The sequence below is a fragment of the Ochotona princeps genome, chromosome 27, assembly GCF_030435755.1.
Source record: "Ochotona princeps isolate mOchPri1 chromosome 27, mOchPri1.hap1, whole genome shotgun sequence".
In the NCBI taxonomy this organism is placed as follows: Eukaryota; Metazoa; Chordata; class Mammalia; order Lagomorpha; family Ochotonidae; genus Ochotona; species Ochotona princeps.
In genome coordinates, this window is record NC_080858.1 from 6,169,823 (window position 1) to 6,186,692 (window position 16,870).

A 16,870-nucleotide genomic window follows, 5' to 3' on the forward strand; every position below is an offset into this window, starting at 1 on the left:
CTATTCCGCTTTCCTTAAGTCTGGGTGTTTGAATGCAGGGATAATGTGTGAGATTGGGATCAAGTTGAGCAAAGCACTTGCATAGAGTTTATGAACGGGATAGGGTTGGTGGTTGAGTGTGGAGCGTGGGGTGAGGCTTTCCTGACTGACTGCAAGTAGTGTTGTTTCATACTTGTGTGATCTTGGGCAAGATACATAACCACTCTGGTGCTTTAGTGTCTATAGAGTGTGTGGAGTAGAAGAATGAATTAATCTGTGATCGGACCATAGTGATGGGCCTGGCATGTGGTCAACACTGGTGAGGCTTGCAGGTTCTTGTTATGTAGCATGTTCATGGGTGAGGCTGTGTGTGAGAGAGAATGCGTGTTAAGAAGCCCGTGCCTGTTAAGGCGCTGCAAGTTGGCCTGGAGGTGTCTCAGCATGCAGAGGTAGATGGAGGAAGCTGGGACAGCACAGACTGACTCGGACCCTCAAGGGTCATTCTCTCACAGACCTGTGCTGGGTTGAATTAGAAGGAAAAAAAAGTTCGTAAATCCAGAGACAGAGGGGCTCGTGGCCCGTCTCTGCAATCTCTTTTGTTCCAAAGAACCCATCAAGTGTTCCCAGGACACGTGGTGTCACCAAGGCCCCCCTGATTATCCGGGAAGGTTTTGCTTGGCAGTGCCATGAGCAGTCTTACAGAGTATCGTAAGACAGGCTTTTGTGTTGGAGAAAGCACAAATGTTGGCTAAGTTCCAATCCTTCCAACTGAGGTCCCGTTTCATGAAAGATTCCACTGGGTGATGTATTTCTGAGACATGCAAATGCAGTTTCGTTGGCAAAACCTGTACATTGTGGCGCAGTGAGGTAAGCTTATGACAGCAACCACTTATGTAAGTGTTGTTCTGAGCCCAAACTACTGTTTCTGATCCAACTTGCTGTTAAGGTTGCTATGAAAGCAGCACATGATTGGTTCAAGTCCTTGGGCCTCTGCTACCCATATGGCACACTTTGATGAAATTTCAGCCTCCTGGCTTCTGCTTGGCTCAAACCCTGCCATTGTGGGTATCTGGGGAAAGAACCAGTACATGAAGGATCCCCCACTCTCTGTCAGGTAAATAAGTTTAAGACAACAACAGCAACAACAAGCAAAAACCTGACTCAACCAAAGTTCAGGATCCCAGCACACGTGTCTCATTAAGTGCTTAGGGAGAGCAGGTTATTCAAGGGCAAGAAGATAGAGAGCTAAGATATAAGCCCAACTCTGGTGAACATGCCAAAGAATGCAAAAATTTTGTACTTTTTTTTCTCACCTTGTGAAAAAGAGATTTTTTTATTGGAAAGGCAGATTTACAGAGAAAAGGAGAAACAGAAAAATCTTCCATCTGCTGGTTCACTCCCCAAGAGGGCACAATGGCTGAAGCTACAAGCTGCACTGATCTAACGCTTCTTCCTTGCCTCCCATGCCAATGCAGATTCCCAGGGTCCCGGTTGCCTCCGGGCATCCTCCGCTGCTTTCCCAGGGCACAAGTAGGGTACCAGGTGAGGAGCTAAGCAGCTGGGACATGAGCTGGCACCCGTATGTAATCCCATCACATTCAAGGCAAGGATTTAGCCACTGAGCCATTGTGCCTGGCCCCCTTTTTTACCCTTCAACTCCACTGGATCCAAAGTGTGTGTGTGTGTGGGTAGGTGGGTGTGTGTGTGTGAAAGAGAGCCTTTAGGCTAAGATCAAGTGAAGAGAAAGAGGCATTTATAATGCAAAGTATATTTTCTTTAATTCTTAGAACCAGAAGTTTCTTTGCATTCTAACCTGGGAAGAGATTTACTGCAAAACTCTAGGTGGGCAGTAGCCCAGAAGCTGACATTTGCAGTGGATAATAGCATGAGAAAATAATCCAATTAGGTTAAAACTCTCTGCCCATCTTCAAAATACCTGAACAACAGTGACAAAGCTAGTTTCCTTCTGCATGCCATTGAGGGTTTATCTGAATCCCAGTTCATGCGCCATGCCAGCGGTCCATGCTTCTCGAGGCACAGTCCGTGGCCTCCATCTCCGTAGGACTCACGTGTTGTTCCCTCCCCCTTTCAAAGGGCCTAACCCCACCCCGGGACAAGCATGTAAGCCAGGAAGAAGCAGATGCTTTTGAACAAGCCAGGTAGTAGTCAGTGCTTGAGGCCTCGTGAGCCATGAGATCTCTTTTCCACCCACAGTGTTCAGCTCTGCAGTTGTCCTGGAAAAGGAGCCAAAGACGTGTCAATGTGGGACCTCACCTAAGACCCAGGAGGTCACAGTGTGCCTCTCGGTGAGACAGACAGTGTTGGTGTGATGGCACTGCTGGTGTCCCGGCGTCCTGTGTTGGTATTGTGTCAAGTGTTGATCAACTTCAGGAATAGTCCTGTCCCTTTGCAGTCCTCGGTTTAGACAAGATCTGAATCTCTGAGCTTCAGTCTGTTTACCTGTAATAACAGTGGGAGCTTATTTTGATACAAGAAATGTTGAAATTCATGCATGGTAGAGGATCTTTTAAAAGCTCATGAAAATCTGTGTTATATAAAACTACGTAGAAGTTTTTTTTTCTTTTCTTTTCTTTTTTTGCATCAAAGTGTCTTCCACAAACCTTTGAAGCTGTTCTTGTTATGCAGCTATGCCATAGCTTTGGAAGAAATCTCACAATCTCTGTGAGGTTCCGTTTTCTCTTCCATGCTACCACAGGGAGGCTGGTCCTACCCATCTGATAGCTTACTGAGTGTGGCAGAAGGTGTAGCCCATTGCAGTGGGTGCTTAGCACAGCACTAGATATGAAATGGACATTTGATACATACTGCCCATGCTGCGTGTGACATCATACAACCTTGGGTTAAAAGAGGGGTCAGCACTGAGAAAGGCCAGATGTTATTCTTATTTTTCCTCTCTGTTAACATCTGGCTGAATACCAGGAACTTTAAAGTATATTTGTCTTCCAGGCAGGCACTTGGGAATGAGTCTCCAGACCTATTGTTCAGACACTGAAAGAAAACAAATAAATGTTCTAAAAGCTGCAGTTACACTTGATAAAAGTGAGAGTGTTGTTATGATGATTTCTATTACTTTTCAAGTCTCCTACACATAGCAGTTTGGAGAGAGAAGTAGGTAAGCATCATTTAAAATCCTGCTTTGAAAAAAATAAATAAATAAAATCCTGCGTTGAATAGGAGATATGAGTGTGTGGTTTAACCATGAACGTAATTGCTTCCAGGATTTGAGAATCAGCTGTGTCCTTTGTGGAAATGATGTTTCTCTGTGGGGTCAAAGTGTCTGAAGCTGGGTGTATCCATGGAAACAACTGGAAGTGCTAAATGGGGCATCAGGGGAGCCAGTAGAGAGAAAAGTCCTTGGAGGGAACAGCACCAGACCAGTTGAGGTTTTAAAGAGAATGTTGCCTTTGGCTGGTTGGTTGTTTTTCTACATAAACTGTCCTGAAAAAAAAAATGGCAGGAAAATATCATAAAAAGAACATGAAGTTCAAAAATAACAATGGCAGAAACAGAGCTTTGCTCAGATTTGAGTTGCTCCACCCTTCTGCCTTTCTCTTCTGAGTATTATGACTTGCCCTTGATGTGGTGCAATAACGTTCCAGTCTTTGCCAGGACTATGTTTCCTGGGGCCCTTGGGATATCTGTAGGTTAGAGGAACCAAGCTAATCACACAGAGAGAAGGATCCATCTCAGCAAGCATGCTGCAATCAGTACATCTTCTAGCCCGTCTGTTGTGCTTTCTCAGTTCTGTGTAAGAAAACTCCTATGCTATAGAAATTTCTCACTAGAAATTTCATCTTTTAAAAAAAGAGATCCTGTCCATATGGAAGTCTTCAGAAAGTTCATACGGATGCCCATTATAAAAACAAATACATAGATTTCAAAATTTTTGGATAAGAAACTTGTACTAATTCATTAGAACATTACCTTAACAGCATCAAGTTTGAGGCACAAGATCGGCTGCAAAAGAGTGATTTGAATTCTTGCAAAAGCAAGACAAGAACATCAGATTGGTGAAAAACTTTGGGTTAGGACAATAATGAAATCACTTGTGCTAGAACATTTATGGGGACAGGGCCGCCTAAGAAATCAGCAGATCCAGAAGTGATAAGCCTGGGCCACCACTGTGGTGTAGTGAGTTAAGTCATGGCTTGCAACACCAGCATTCCTTACTGGAGCATCAGTTCAGGTCCCTGCTAATGAGTCTGGGAGGGCGGTAGGCGCCGACACCATTGTGGGTGACTTGGTTGGATTTCCTGGCTTCTGGCTTTGCCTTGGCTCTCCATCAACCTCTGCAGCTGTTTGGGACATGAACCAGCAGATGTAAGATGTCTCTTCTTCTTTCTCTGTCAGTCTGCCTTTCAATTAAGAAGAAGAACAAGGGTTGAAACAGGAGACAGTGTTGAAGCCCACAGCAGCAGGTTATCACATCAAGTAGCTCGTCTTCTTTGTACTCAGTTGGAGAAAAGCGACGATTAGCAACAGAAAGAGCAGCCAGCAGCATCGACATCTCAGCTGGATCAGAGGACACAGTTCTGATTGAGGAGTTTAAGTAGAGCAAGCTCTCTGCTTGGCAGGTGCTGCAGCAGCGACGGTCATATCAGGTCCCAGGTCCCAATAAAGAGACAGGATTCCAGGGGCGATGTGACGCAGAGGGATAAGACTCTGAATTCCTTAGACGAATTGGAATGGGACATGGTATGTGCCGTTTCCGGGATGGCACTGAACTCAGAGCATAGACAAGATGTGGAATGTCAAGATCTGGTTACCCAGTTGTGAAAGTGGCCCTGCCCACACAGAAACAGGTGCTGTTTAAGTGCAAAGGTCAAGAGCAAAGGTCGTGTAGCAGTGTTGGGTGACTCTGGTGAACCAATGAGTGATGATTTCTATGGGAGGAAAAGCTTGGGAAAGCTGTCCCAGGGTGTCCTCCTGCTCAGCTAGTTTTTTTAAGGTTTTCCATGGGGCAGCCAGGAACATATACCTGGGCTCCTCCTAAGTTTTGAAAGTGTTGGCTCATGTAAAAATCTCTAAAGGGAACCCATTTATCTTCAATCAATAGTATAAGAAAGACTGTTCTGGCATGATCAAGGTCCAGGATCCTCACTTCTTTGGTGATGGATAAAATAATGGATGTTATCACCTCAAAAGTGTTGTGAGCTTGACAGAACTTTTGTTGAGAAGTTCTTGTATTTCCATTTTCCTACAAACATGAAATCCTTTTGTATGACTAGAGTCACTCAGAGTACTTTTTTTTTTACATTGAAACAGAATGATTTTACAAGCTACAAAGTATATCAGAGACAGAAGGCAGTGTTCCTAGTTTAGCATCCACTACCAACCAGGACTGTCTGTAAAACACAGGGAATGCCTTTGACTGTGGTCACCTGATTTGGTCACCTGCAGTAGACCACAGAGTATTTCCCAATCTTGGCTTCCTCTGTGTAAAATGAGAGCGCGAGAGAAGGAGTTAATGAGACTCGGGTCCTACCACTCTGAGGCTGAGGCGGGCAAGTTCTGACACCATGCATCCTAAGATGGGGCTCACGGGGAGCTCCCCGCTTCCAGATTTTGGATTCTTCCCATTTGAGGAGCAGAGGAAAGGACTCATTTCTCATGTCAGGGAGGAGGAAGATTGTTTAGAGGACAAAATGTGTATAGGTCCCTCCTTGTCCCAGCACGCAGGGGGACTGGGAACTCAGCCAGCATGGTCTATGGGGGTGAAGCCAGACGGGCTCCTTGGAAATTATATGCATATATAAACTTAGGAAATATTTCTGTGACCCAGTAGTCCTACTCCAGTGGAAGAAGTTAGAACCTCAAAGTGATACCCGCTCTCCCACATTTACTGTAGTACAACCTGATTCATTTGTTTAAAATTCTTTGTTTTAACATAGTGGACTAAAGTCTAATGATTGCACAATTTTGTGGTGTAGCACACAATTTTCCACATACATACACAGTGGAAACTAATAAAACTTGCCAATTAGCATTTTCATTTCCTGTTATTTTGCATTTACGGACTACCCCAGCTCCTCTGTTCCAGCTCTTTGTTTAGCACGTGGTACGTTACTGCGAGTACAGTTACCCCACTGTGCCTAGGAACACAGGAACTTGTTACCCCATGTGACTGTGTTTGAAACTTGTTTTCCAGCCTTCCCCTAGCCCTCTCCACCTCCACCCTGTCCTAGGTGGTAGAAAGAACTATCTAAGTTCAGATCTGCATTCTTTGTTTCTTTTTCCTTTTCCTTTCTTAACTTTCACAGATGAATGAGATCATGCACTATTTGGGTTTCTGTGTCTACCTTGCTTCACTTGGCATAGAGGTCTCTGGCTCCTTCCATTTTACTGCACTATACTGTTTTTAGGAGGAAGTATTTATAGGGTAAATGAAGGCAATGAGGTCAGTGTCCTTTGTGAAAAGAGGAGCAGAGAGCAGAGCTCACGTGCCGGGTCTACACATGTGTCCAGGAAGCACCATGGAAGGACACAGCTGGAGGAAGAGACCTCAGTAGACACCGGTTGTCCTGGGACCTACACAACCTCCAGAGCTGCGAGAAATTCAGTCTCCATACTTGCACCCACCCACTCTCGGGTGTATTTTCTTGGCAGTCTGCACAGGCTAATGCGGATCTGGTTACCAAAGAGTGAAGTGCTTAATAAGCAAAAACTATGAAAGCATGGCTGTGGAACAAGGTATTGGGTAGAGGCTGGAGGAGTTTGGGATGTGTTCTATAAGTACAGATGTTAAAGGTGGTTCTGTTGAAGGCTGAGGAACAAGCAGCTACAGAAAGACCGTTCTCAGGGTAGGTGGATATTCGTGGACAGAATTCTGATAGAAACAGGTCTTAGGCAGAAATGAGTAGCCTGTTCTTGGAAATTGCAAGAAAGGTGATCCATGTTCAAAAACGACCAAAGTCCGGGGCTGAACTGTGTTCGTGTTTTAGTGTTTTGCAGTAGATTGGATTTGTGAATGCTGAAATGGCATAATTGCAGAGGAGTTTCCCAGTCAAAATGTCGAAGGTACAGCTTGACTCCCCCTTAAATGCTTACAATAAAATGCAAGAAGAGAGAGGAGTTGAGATTGTTAAGCAAGAAGGAACCTCAACTTGAAGATTTTCAAATGCAACATATGAAAGATTTGAAAAAGTTGTCAACGATCACATTGTGCGAAGAGAAAGACTTGTTCAAAAGAGAGCAGAATGGGTGTTGCTGAACAAGCAGCACATCAAGAGAATCCTATGGATATGAGCCAGGATCTGCTCATTTGTTTCAGCAGGAGCCAGGGATTGGTATACCAGCAGAGTCACTGCTGCCTGAGACTAAAGGAAGCAAATTATAGGGCAGAGTGAGGAAGGGCTGTGAACCTGTGTTATTCTTTACAGGCTGTGAACCTATGTTATTCTTTACAAGAAGGGAAGAATTACCCCCACATTGATTCAGAGCTTGTTAGCACCTCCACTCACAGCAGGTCTCTGGCCAATGCTTCCTTCTAGCCATTTCAGGGACTTGTGGAAAACCTAGAGGGGGGCCACCCTTCAGAGCCCTGGCGCTGACACTGCCACCCTATGGCCTTGCAGAGTAGAGCACTGAGCCTGTATCATGGAATTTACCTTGCTGGGTTTGGGGCTTGCTTAGCACCCATTGCCTCTTTGGTCCTGCAGATTTGTCTGTTTTGGAGTGAGACGGGCTTTCCTATCTGTGCCCTACCATGGCAGGTAGAAGGCACACAGTCTGACTGACTTCATGGGTTCATAACTGATAGGAATTTTGCTCAGAATGAATCCTACCTCAGCTCTTTCTGATTCTAATAACACTTAGACTTTGGACATTAGAATTCAGAGTAAGTTAAGGGTTTGGGCTGTTGGGATGGAATAGATAGATGTGTTTGCATATAACAAGGACATGCATTGGGGAGAGGGAGGCCATGGGTAGAATGTTAAATAAATGGGTGTTTACTCTTGAAAACTTCATGGTGTTGTAAATTTCTACTTTTATTCCTGTTGTTGATTTTGTAGTTTGGCTTTTCATTTAAGGGGATGTGTGGTTACTGTGTAATGGAGACTATCGTATCCAAATGTGAAGATACAATGCAGTATGCATCTCTACTTCCAGATCAAAGATGGGCTCCCAATGAAACTGTTAACTATATTTTTTGACAATAGGATGCTGGACTCTACCATTGTCCATGCCCCCAATGATGAACATGTGACTGTTTATGAATAACTGTACTATAGTAATAATATAGGGGAATTCAGTTTGGGGAAGGTGACTTGGGGAGGGGATAAGAAAAATCCTAGGGCCTATGGAATATGGAAATATATAATAAAATGATAATAAAAGTAAAAACAACGGGTGTTTATGTCTGCCTAAAACTCTTAGATTTGATACTCCAACTTCTGGTGCTTTTGGAGATTGGATCTTTGAGGAGGTGATGAAGCTTAAATTAGATCACGAGTCTGGGCCCCAAGGTCCAAAGAGCTGGTGCCCTTCTAAGAAGAGACACCAAATTGTCTGTCTTTTCTTTACATACACTGAGAAAAGATCATGGTCACAGGCAGATATAACTGGGAAGTGACCATCTGTAAGCCTGGAATAATGGCCTCGCCAGAACCTGAGGGGCGGGAGGGGTGGGAGGAACAGAGGTTAGAAGGACTGGATTGGATTCAGTGTGTAGGGTTGTCCTACAGAGAATCATCTAATACCATGCTCTGCCACCTGCCACCTCTGCATCCTGAATATGTCCAGAATCCTTTAGCTCCACTTCATAACCACTGATGTGCCACACAAAGTAAAACCCAAACACTCCAGTGCAGTCACAGGCACCTTAGGGTTTTTCACTCTCAGACTTCCAGCAACTTTGTAAGCCCCAGCTGTGTTTTCTCTGGGTCGTCAGCTTAGGGCACCCCGCTGCATGTCTCACGGGGATACAGAACTTTGTGCTGCCAAGGGTCATTTGGCCATTTATAGCATTCACGGGCCGTGTGAAATGATCAGCTTCAAATTAGCCTGCTATAGATTTATTGAATTTTCGAGTCTGGTTTGCAGTTGCCTTGGCAGGGCCAGACTGAATCACTTTTGCAGGTTTCCTACGGCCTGTGGGCTGAGCATCCGTGCAAGGGTAATTGAATTTCTGTTTATCCTAGAGCTGTGCGCTCGCTGCCTTCTGAAAAGGTACTTCCTGTCCTTTTCCTCATGGGCATCGCACTCGCATGTTGCTGTAAACTGTTTCTTCACAGCCCACGTTTGCAAATCACCTGTAAGCTCTGAGAGAACAGGGAATCTGACCAGCTTGTGTCTCTGCCACCTGGGTTGAAGGAACTCCCCGTAGGCACTGGGCAGCTGGACACTGACTCAGATGAGAGCAATACTATAACTGTCTAACTGTCTCTTCTGGACCCTCTTCCTGTCTAGTGATTGTGCGTGAACCACAGCTTTTTCCTTTCTGTTGTGCCAGACTGTTCAGGTGCCAGGCAAGTGAAGATTGTCACAGAAAAAGCTGCGTTGGTTTCCCTGGTTGCTGAGTGCCTCGGGGCCTTTCTGCCTCTCCTTGTGTGCCACCAGGTCTGGAAGGTGTTTTTCCTCCAGGGTGGCCTCCTGAGAACCATGTGCTCCCAGGACGGAGCAGTGACTTTGTAGGGGAGACGGGAGAGAATCTCACCCTCACGCCCAGTGTGGGTTCCAGTGGTGACACTCGGATGTGAGAAAAACAAAGGGGAAACAGGTGCAGCCAAGACAGCACATGTTCCGCTTCATCTTGCGTTTTAAAGATGTTGTGTCATGGGCTCCTCGTTCCTGGGTGTGTCTGATCTTTTAGTCTTTGTTTGGAGGTCTACTTGGGTGATTTCATCGGTTCTGTGTGAAGAGGAAACCAGCCCATGAGACATAGGTGAAAGGAAAAAAAGGACTTGCCTAGTTCTCCCTTGGTGACCCCTAAATGGATGAGGATCACCAACCACCCTCTTGAGGATCTGTCCAGGCAGCATCCCATGGTAGTCATCTCTTCTGCCTGCTGCTCCCTGATTTGGAAAAGCCAGGCCAGCCTGAGAACTGCAAGTTCCGTGTTGTGTTGGTGGTGTGATGGGCCCTTCGGGCTGTCGCTGGACCCTGCTGTACTCCTGCAGAGGAGGCTCCTCTTGCAGGGCTTCCTGCTCGGCCAAGAGGCCCTCTGTTCACCTGCACTTTGCACATGTGCAGCTAGCCTGTTTGTGCAGCTAAGCACTGCCTGTGTTGTTGCTCCCTGGGGAAAAAAAAATACAGAATTGTTTCTCCCAAAAAAAGAACTCATAAATGCACAAGTTTTGGAACTCTCATCTTAAAGGGATGTGATGAACACTTCTAATACTGGTTGATGAAACTGAGTAAAACCAGCAGGACTCAAAACGATTCTTTTCTTCTCTCATTTTTTTTCCTTCTTAGGTCTGGAGTTGAGACTTTACCCCACAATGCCAAGGTTCACTACAACTATGCCAACTTCCTGAAGGACCAAGGTCGGAACAAGGAAGCCATCTACCACTACAGGACTGCCCTCAAGTAAGCTCCTGCAGGGTGTGGCTTCCTGTGCACTTGGCATCTTGGTTGATGTCACTCTTCTCCTCCCACTGTGTGTGCAGAGCCTGTCGTGTTCATTTTGGGAGCATCTCCATGGACACAGGCCAGCTCTTTGAACCTTTCAGCTGAGGGTTCCAGTCTGTTGGAATGTGATACACAACAGTGGTGCTAAACTCTGTGCAATGTCCCGTGGCAGTTTTTATCATTACATGCCATGCAATAAGGAGACACCCAGTTGAACACTGCACAAACCATCATCATGAACACTCTCATCCGATCTCTAGGTATTTGTTTGCAGTGAATTATTCATTCTGTCCATGTGGGGAGTCCTGGGCCCTCCCACATCTGAATGGATGCTTATAAAGGCAAATACTTGAATACAGAGAGAAGATGGTGTGAGCATTGTATGAAGCAAGAACATGGCAAGGCATGCAGTGGGCATGTTGGGTAAAATGTCCATCTCATGTGCCTGTGTGTGAATTCACAGGCCCTCTCCTCATGCTCCTGCACACACACACACACACACACACACACACACACACACGTCCTTAGCTATGACCTTGAGAGATATAGGAAGCTTGAGTTGTATGTGAGCTGTCGGTACTCTGCTGAAATGCAGTTCTGACCTGCAATGGGGTTGTCGCTGATGAGTCTGGACAGTAACCATGTTTGATCTTCAACACATGCACCCCTGATAAGCACACACAGCCTGGGGTCCCGTGTAGGTGAGGTCTGTGTGGTGTGCCCCGTCCTTTGCCGAGTCCCGCAGTGTTCACAGAAGCCTCTGTAAAGGTTTATAAGCTTCCAGGTTTGTTTGTTGGATTTTATTTCTTTTAATTTATCCTAAAAGCAGGGACACAGATATAGAGAAACCCACTGGTTCACTTCCCAAACACCCACAACAGGTAGGGCTGCAGCAGACCAAAGCCAAGAGCCAGAAGTCCCGTCTAGGTTTCCCACGTGGGTGGCAGGCACTCACGTGCTTGATCTGTCACCTGCTGCCTCTCTCTGTGCACATCAGCAGGAAGCGGGAGTCAGAAGCAGAGCTGGAGCTCCAGCCGGGCCCTCACAGGTAGGGGTCACACGCAAGTGTCCTGAGTGGTGACGCAAGCACCGTTCCAAACACCTGCCCCCGGTGGTGCACTTTCAGTTGGATTCTCTGAGTTCTTCCCTTTTGCACACTCTTAAAATACATATCCCACCCAAACTACCTTTCTCTAAAGTGACTGTGAGAATCTTGCGAGGACCTGGTTTAAAATCATCAGTGTCAGGGACCTCATGAGCATATCTTTTATATCATATCAAAATACTTTTACATGAGGGACTGCTAGTTATGACACATGTTTTAAACCATACGTATCAAGTTCATTACCAAATATTTTTCCAGATACTACAGGAAATACCCATTATAAAGGTATAGTTGTACCAAAGCTTTTCATTGAGGAGCACATTTTTTTTATTAAGCAATGAAACATCATGCTTAACTTATAGGAAAAAATTATATTCTTTCAGTGGAAGACAGTTTCCAAAATATTTGCTATGAATATCTCTGGCTTACAGGTTATACATATTTTTCCTTTATATTTTCTGTGATTTCATCCATTGCACAATGAATATGTATTGATTTGCTCCCTTAAGTACACATGCCAAGTGTATTTGTGCTTTAATAATTAATGTTCAAGGATTTTTAGATTGTGACCTTGAAAATAGGAGAAAAGCAGCTAGTTTGCGTGAAAAATGGTGGTTGGAAAGAGCACGGCAGAATCTTTTAAACCTGTGCTTCACCGGAACAATTTCCAGTCAAGTTCGAACAAAAATATAAGACTGACCCTAAGGCGTAACGTAAGCACAGTTCTCCCACAGTTGATTTTCCAGAATTATAGTGGCTGGTTGGTAACCTCCACTTCCTTCTTGTGAAACAATAAAAATAAATATTTGCTTCAGAAACTGTGCTTCTGGAAGAAATAATGTCCCCTGAGAAATGGGCGAAGACAATTAATGCTGTAAATAAACTGCCCCGTAATCAGCGAGCTATCCTACACTGTCGGCCGGGTTGAAAATACTTTTGATTTAAAACATCTGCCTCTTTGCATGGATGCTCTTGCAGTGAAGTTGCAGCGGATGTGAGTGATTCTGTTTTTAAATTCTTTTTTAACTTTTTCATGTGTTTATTTATTTGGAAAGTAGAGTGACAGAGAGGCAGCGCTCTCCCATCTGCTCATCCATTCCCCAAGTACCCTCAATAGGCAGGGCTAGGTCGGGGCAAAGTCGGGAACCAACAGTTCCCTTGGGGGGGGGGTCTCCCATGATAAAGCTGGGGACCCAACCACTACTGCAGTTGCCTGCTGCCTGCCAGAGTTGCTTATTAGCAAGAGGCTGGGATCAGGCGCTCTAAGATACAGTGTGTGATCATGCCAAGCATCTTCCCACCTAATGATTGCAGCACACACCTGCTTCAGATTATGCCACTGAAAATGTCTATCTCTCTGCATGAAACACAGCACTGACGTCAGTCACCCCACTGCTCTTCCGCCCCTCCTGTCTTCAGCAATCCACTTTTTTCTATATTCATACTCTGCCAAAAAAAAAAAAGAGTAATTAGTGAAACTCAGGGTTCAAGGCACCATTATTTGAAGTCAGTTCCAGCAATTATCCATTGCTGTTATAATAAGCGTTTGGGTCTCCAAGGTGCAGGTAAAATTAGTCATCACGGTTGTGTCTATTCCTGGCTGGCCTCCACTTCTAAAAATAACCTCCCAGTAAGTGGATAATTATAGACAACCCGAACATTTCAGTTTCTTTAAAGCTTTATTTTTTAAATAATGGGAAGCCCTTCTGCCCTCATTTATTGTATTGCTGTAGTGCAGTGCAGATCTTCCCTGGGAAATGGCACCAAAAAGGTTCTACAGTGAAAGACTCAAACCATCAGGATAATACCGCTTTCGCGCTCTCCTAAGGCGAGCACCAGTGCTGGCTGTGAGGTGTGGCTCTGCAGGTACATCCTCACTGCAGTGCTAGCAAGCTTGAGATTTCCCACAGTGGAACAGCAGAAACCCACAGGGTACTGACTGCCTGCCTTCAAAGTTGCATAACCATTCATCACCCTGGTAATGGTTCCTCCCATTGCAACCCACAGGATGGGAGGAGAAAGTCAGGAACCGCCCAGCAATTCAACACTCTGTGCTCAGGCACGCCCAGGAAGCCCTGCACCCAGGGGCTGAAGGCAGACACCAGGCCTGGGAAAATCCAGAAGATGCTGCATGTGTTCTGACCACTTCAAAAAGTCTGTAGAAAGAAGGGTAGAACTGAAAAAAAGATTGAAGTTCTGGATGGAGGCATAATGGGCATATGTAGCCTCAACTTTTTTTCCTAATTCTTGCCCTACTGGGGATAAGAATTCAAAGCAGAGTCATAAACACAGTGCAAAGTGAGAGCAGGATAACTTAAAATGAAAGAGTCAATGTGCATGTCAGTGTGGGTTACCAGAGTGTGGGAGGAGGCCAGAGAATAATCCAAACCCAGGGTCTAGGAGCCATCAATAAAAAAAAGGCTATTCTTGGGCCCAGAATGATAGCCTAGTGGCTAAAGTCCTCGCCTTGCATGTGCTGGGATCCCCTCTGGGCACTGGTTCTGATCCCAGCAGCCCCGCTTCCCATCCAGCTCCCTGCTTGTGGCCTGGAAAAGCAGTCAAGGGTGGCCCAAAGCCTTGGGACCCTGCACCCATGTGGGAGACCCAGAAGGGGCTCCAGGCTCCTGGCTTCAGATCAACACAGGATTTAGACAGTGAGCCGTTGCACCAGCTTCCCCTCATCCCAAAATTATCTTAAACAATTCTTTCTACTTCATTTATTCCTACCATGTTTCTACTTAGTTTCATCTATATCAGAATTGTCTTAAAAAATAGTGGAAATAATCTGTAGGAAAGAACTATGAATGAATTTCACAGGGTTTTTTTCTTACACCAAAAATTATCAGTTGATTGCATTTTTTCGTGAACTTTTTCAAGTATCCCCGCACTTTTTCGATTAGCTTAAAGTCAGTTAAAAGTAAAGAATCATAGGGAAAATTATGTACCCATGAAATTTATCCTGATATTTGAAGCCTACACCCATTTACCAAACTTTTTTTTCTGACGAGTCTGCTGATTAGAATTTGTGAGCACTGCATCCATAATTCATTGCTAGAATAATCACTTTCAGTATTTTAATTGGGAGAAAAACAGAATGATATTTGCAAAATAATTTAGGTTTACTGAGATTTTTCTAATTTTTTTTGTCTAGTCTTTTACAGTTTTATCTGATTCAGTAATGCTTTTTTTTTTCTTTTTTTACCATTTCCCCTGTTTTGTGGTATTTCCAAAGTATGTAGGTATCTTCCATAGAAGCCACTCTTCTCTCCACACTTTTGTTGGTTTATAAAACATGTCATTATGCTGAGGAGTTGCAGCGAGAACTATGATTGGAACAAATCTGTTACTAACCAAAGATGACTCTGGAAGTAGAGACGTATTCTACATTGTATCCTCACATCTGGATATGATAGTCTCCATTATACAATTACTATACATCCCCTTAAATGAAAAGCCACAAAACATAATCAACAACAGGAAGAAAAAAAAAAAAACAAATTAACACCACCATGAAGTTAAACAACAAAGATGGACTCCCAATGAAACTGTTGACTCTATCTTGACAATTGGACTCTCTTCATTGTCCGTGCCCACAATGATGGACATATGATTGTGTAAGAAAGACCTACACTATAGTAATGATATAGGGGAACTCAGTGAGAGGTGAGGGGATAAGGGAAATCCTACAATCTATGGAACTGTATCATAAAGTGATAATAATAAAAATAAATAAAATTAAAAAAAAAAAAACAAAGATGATTCTTAACAGTTGTGGCAGCTGAGGGGCCCAGGCTAGCAGGGACAGGTGACCGGTATCTGTATATTGAGCTGTGTGTCTTACAGGAAACTCAGAATGTCTGGAAACCCAGTGACATCATTGGTAGACAGTGTCAGAAGAATTTCCATGATAGGCAGTAAAGAGATAATGTCTATTTTGTCATCTACTGGGTGTTACTTAAATTCCCTGTGTGGCTCAGTTACCAGTTGATTGAATGGGTTAGCCCACAAGAACCTGGCCATTGAGAATTAAGTTCAGCTTTGCTCCCATGGACCAGAATGGGCTTTCACGTAAACCTGTGCTGCACTGGCCACGTGTTCATGGAGCTATCCTTGTCATTCATGGTCTCTGTGCTCAGTCGCTGCACACCCAGATCTGCTGGTGTGTCCTCTGCAGGATCCATCCTGATAAAGGGCTACCGTGCTTGCAGTCACCCCGAGAGCTGTGCTGTTGGACCTCCATAACCCCCCAGGAACACTGTTCCCAGCAGATAACCTGTTAGCCACAGATGATAATGTCCCCCGCCCTGAAGGTAACTCAGGTGTACCTAGCCGGCCATCAGCTCATTAAAGTGGCCTTGCCACTCCTACCCGATGGGTTGCTGTTGATGTTTACAACAGAAATTCTATAACTAAATGTCCATTACCCTAGCTGAATTACTTTTCTACTCGGAGAAGTGTATTTCCTGTTGCATATTTCATGTTCTCCTGCAGGAGAGATGTGCACACAGGGTATAATATGCTCACTTAGAGAAAGACTATGCTCTTCCTTACCGGAGTTTGTGTAGTGAGCAGAGGTTTGTCCTAGTCATGGAGCTTGTTGATGCGAGTCTCTTCATTCCTTCCTGTGTGGACAGGTATAATTCAGCAAGGAGAGTTGATTGGGCTGCGATGAATGTGTATGGAAAAGGGGAAGGGATGAAGGAATGAGTCTTAAAGAAACCTAACCCTGTATAATTAACCAGTCTTCCTTGATATCTTGGTATATCAAAATTAAATCGCTATAATTCATGTTAGAATACTGGTTCTTTAAAAGTTGCCTTTTACTGGAGCTTGAATATGTTTTCAAAAAAATCAGGAATCAGTGAGTATTTGAAGACCATCTTTTACACAGCCTATGTTGAATGAACATTTAAAATAACTCTGGACTATAGGTAGCCTTGGGAGCTAGCTGCCATGTGTTTCTGGAAAGCATTAAAATTCCATTTCTGATTGTTAGCCAGAATTAGCGAGTGGTGATGGGAGTTTTGGCTGATGTGCCATTTCCATTTCTGAAAGTCTAAATATACTTTTCCAGTATCACGGAATTGTTTCTGTTTCTTTTTGTTAATGAAATGATGTTCTCACTGTATTCATAGTGTTAATTAAATCTGGCAGTTTTATTCATTAAGTTTAAGGAAGTAAATACTGTTTCATGGG

The 16,870-nt window shown here is 44.4% G+C and overlaps 1 protein-coding gene across 1 annotated transcript in view; it reads left to right on the top strand.

The window, feature by feature from the left end:
• TMTC1 (transmembrane O-mannosyltransferase targeting cadherins 1) overlaps window positions 1-16,870 on the top strand; it is a 195,937-nt gene that overhangs the window by 135,078 nt on the left and 43,989 nt on the right. The window contains exon 11 of the mRNA XM_058655741.1: window positions 10,414-10,527. Coding sequence (XP_058511724.1) covers window positions 10,414-10,527 — 114 coding nt within the window. The remainder of the gene's footprint in view (window positions 1-10,413; window positions 10,528-16,870) is intronic.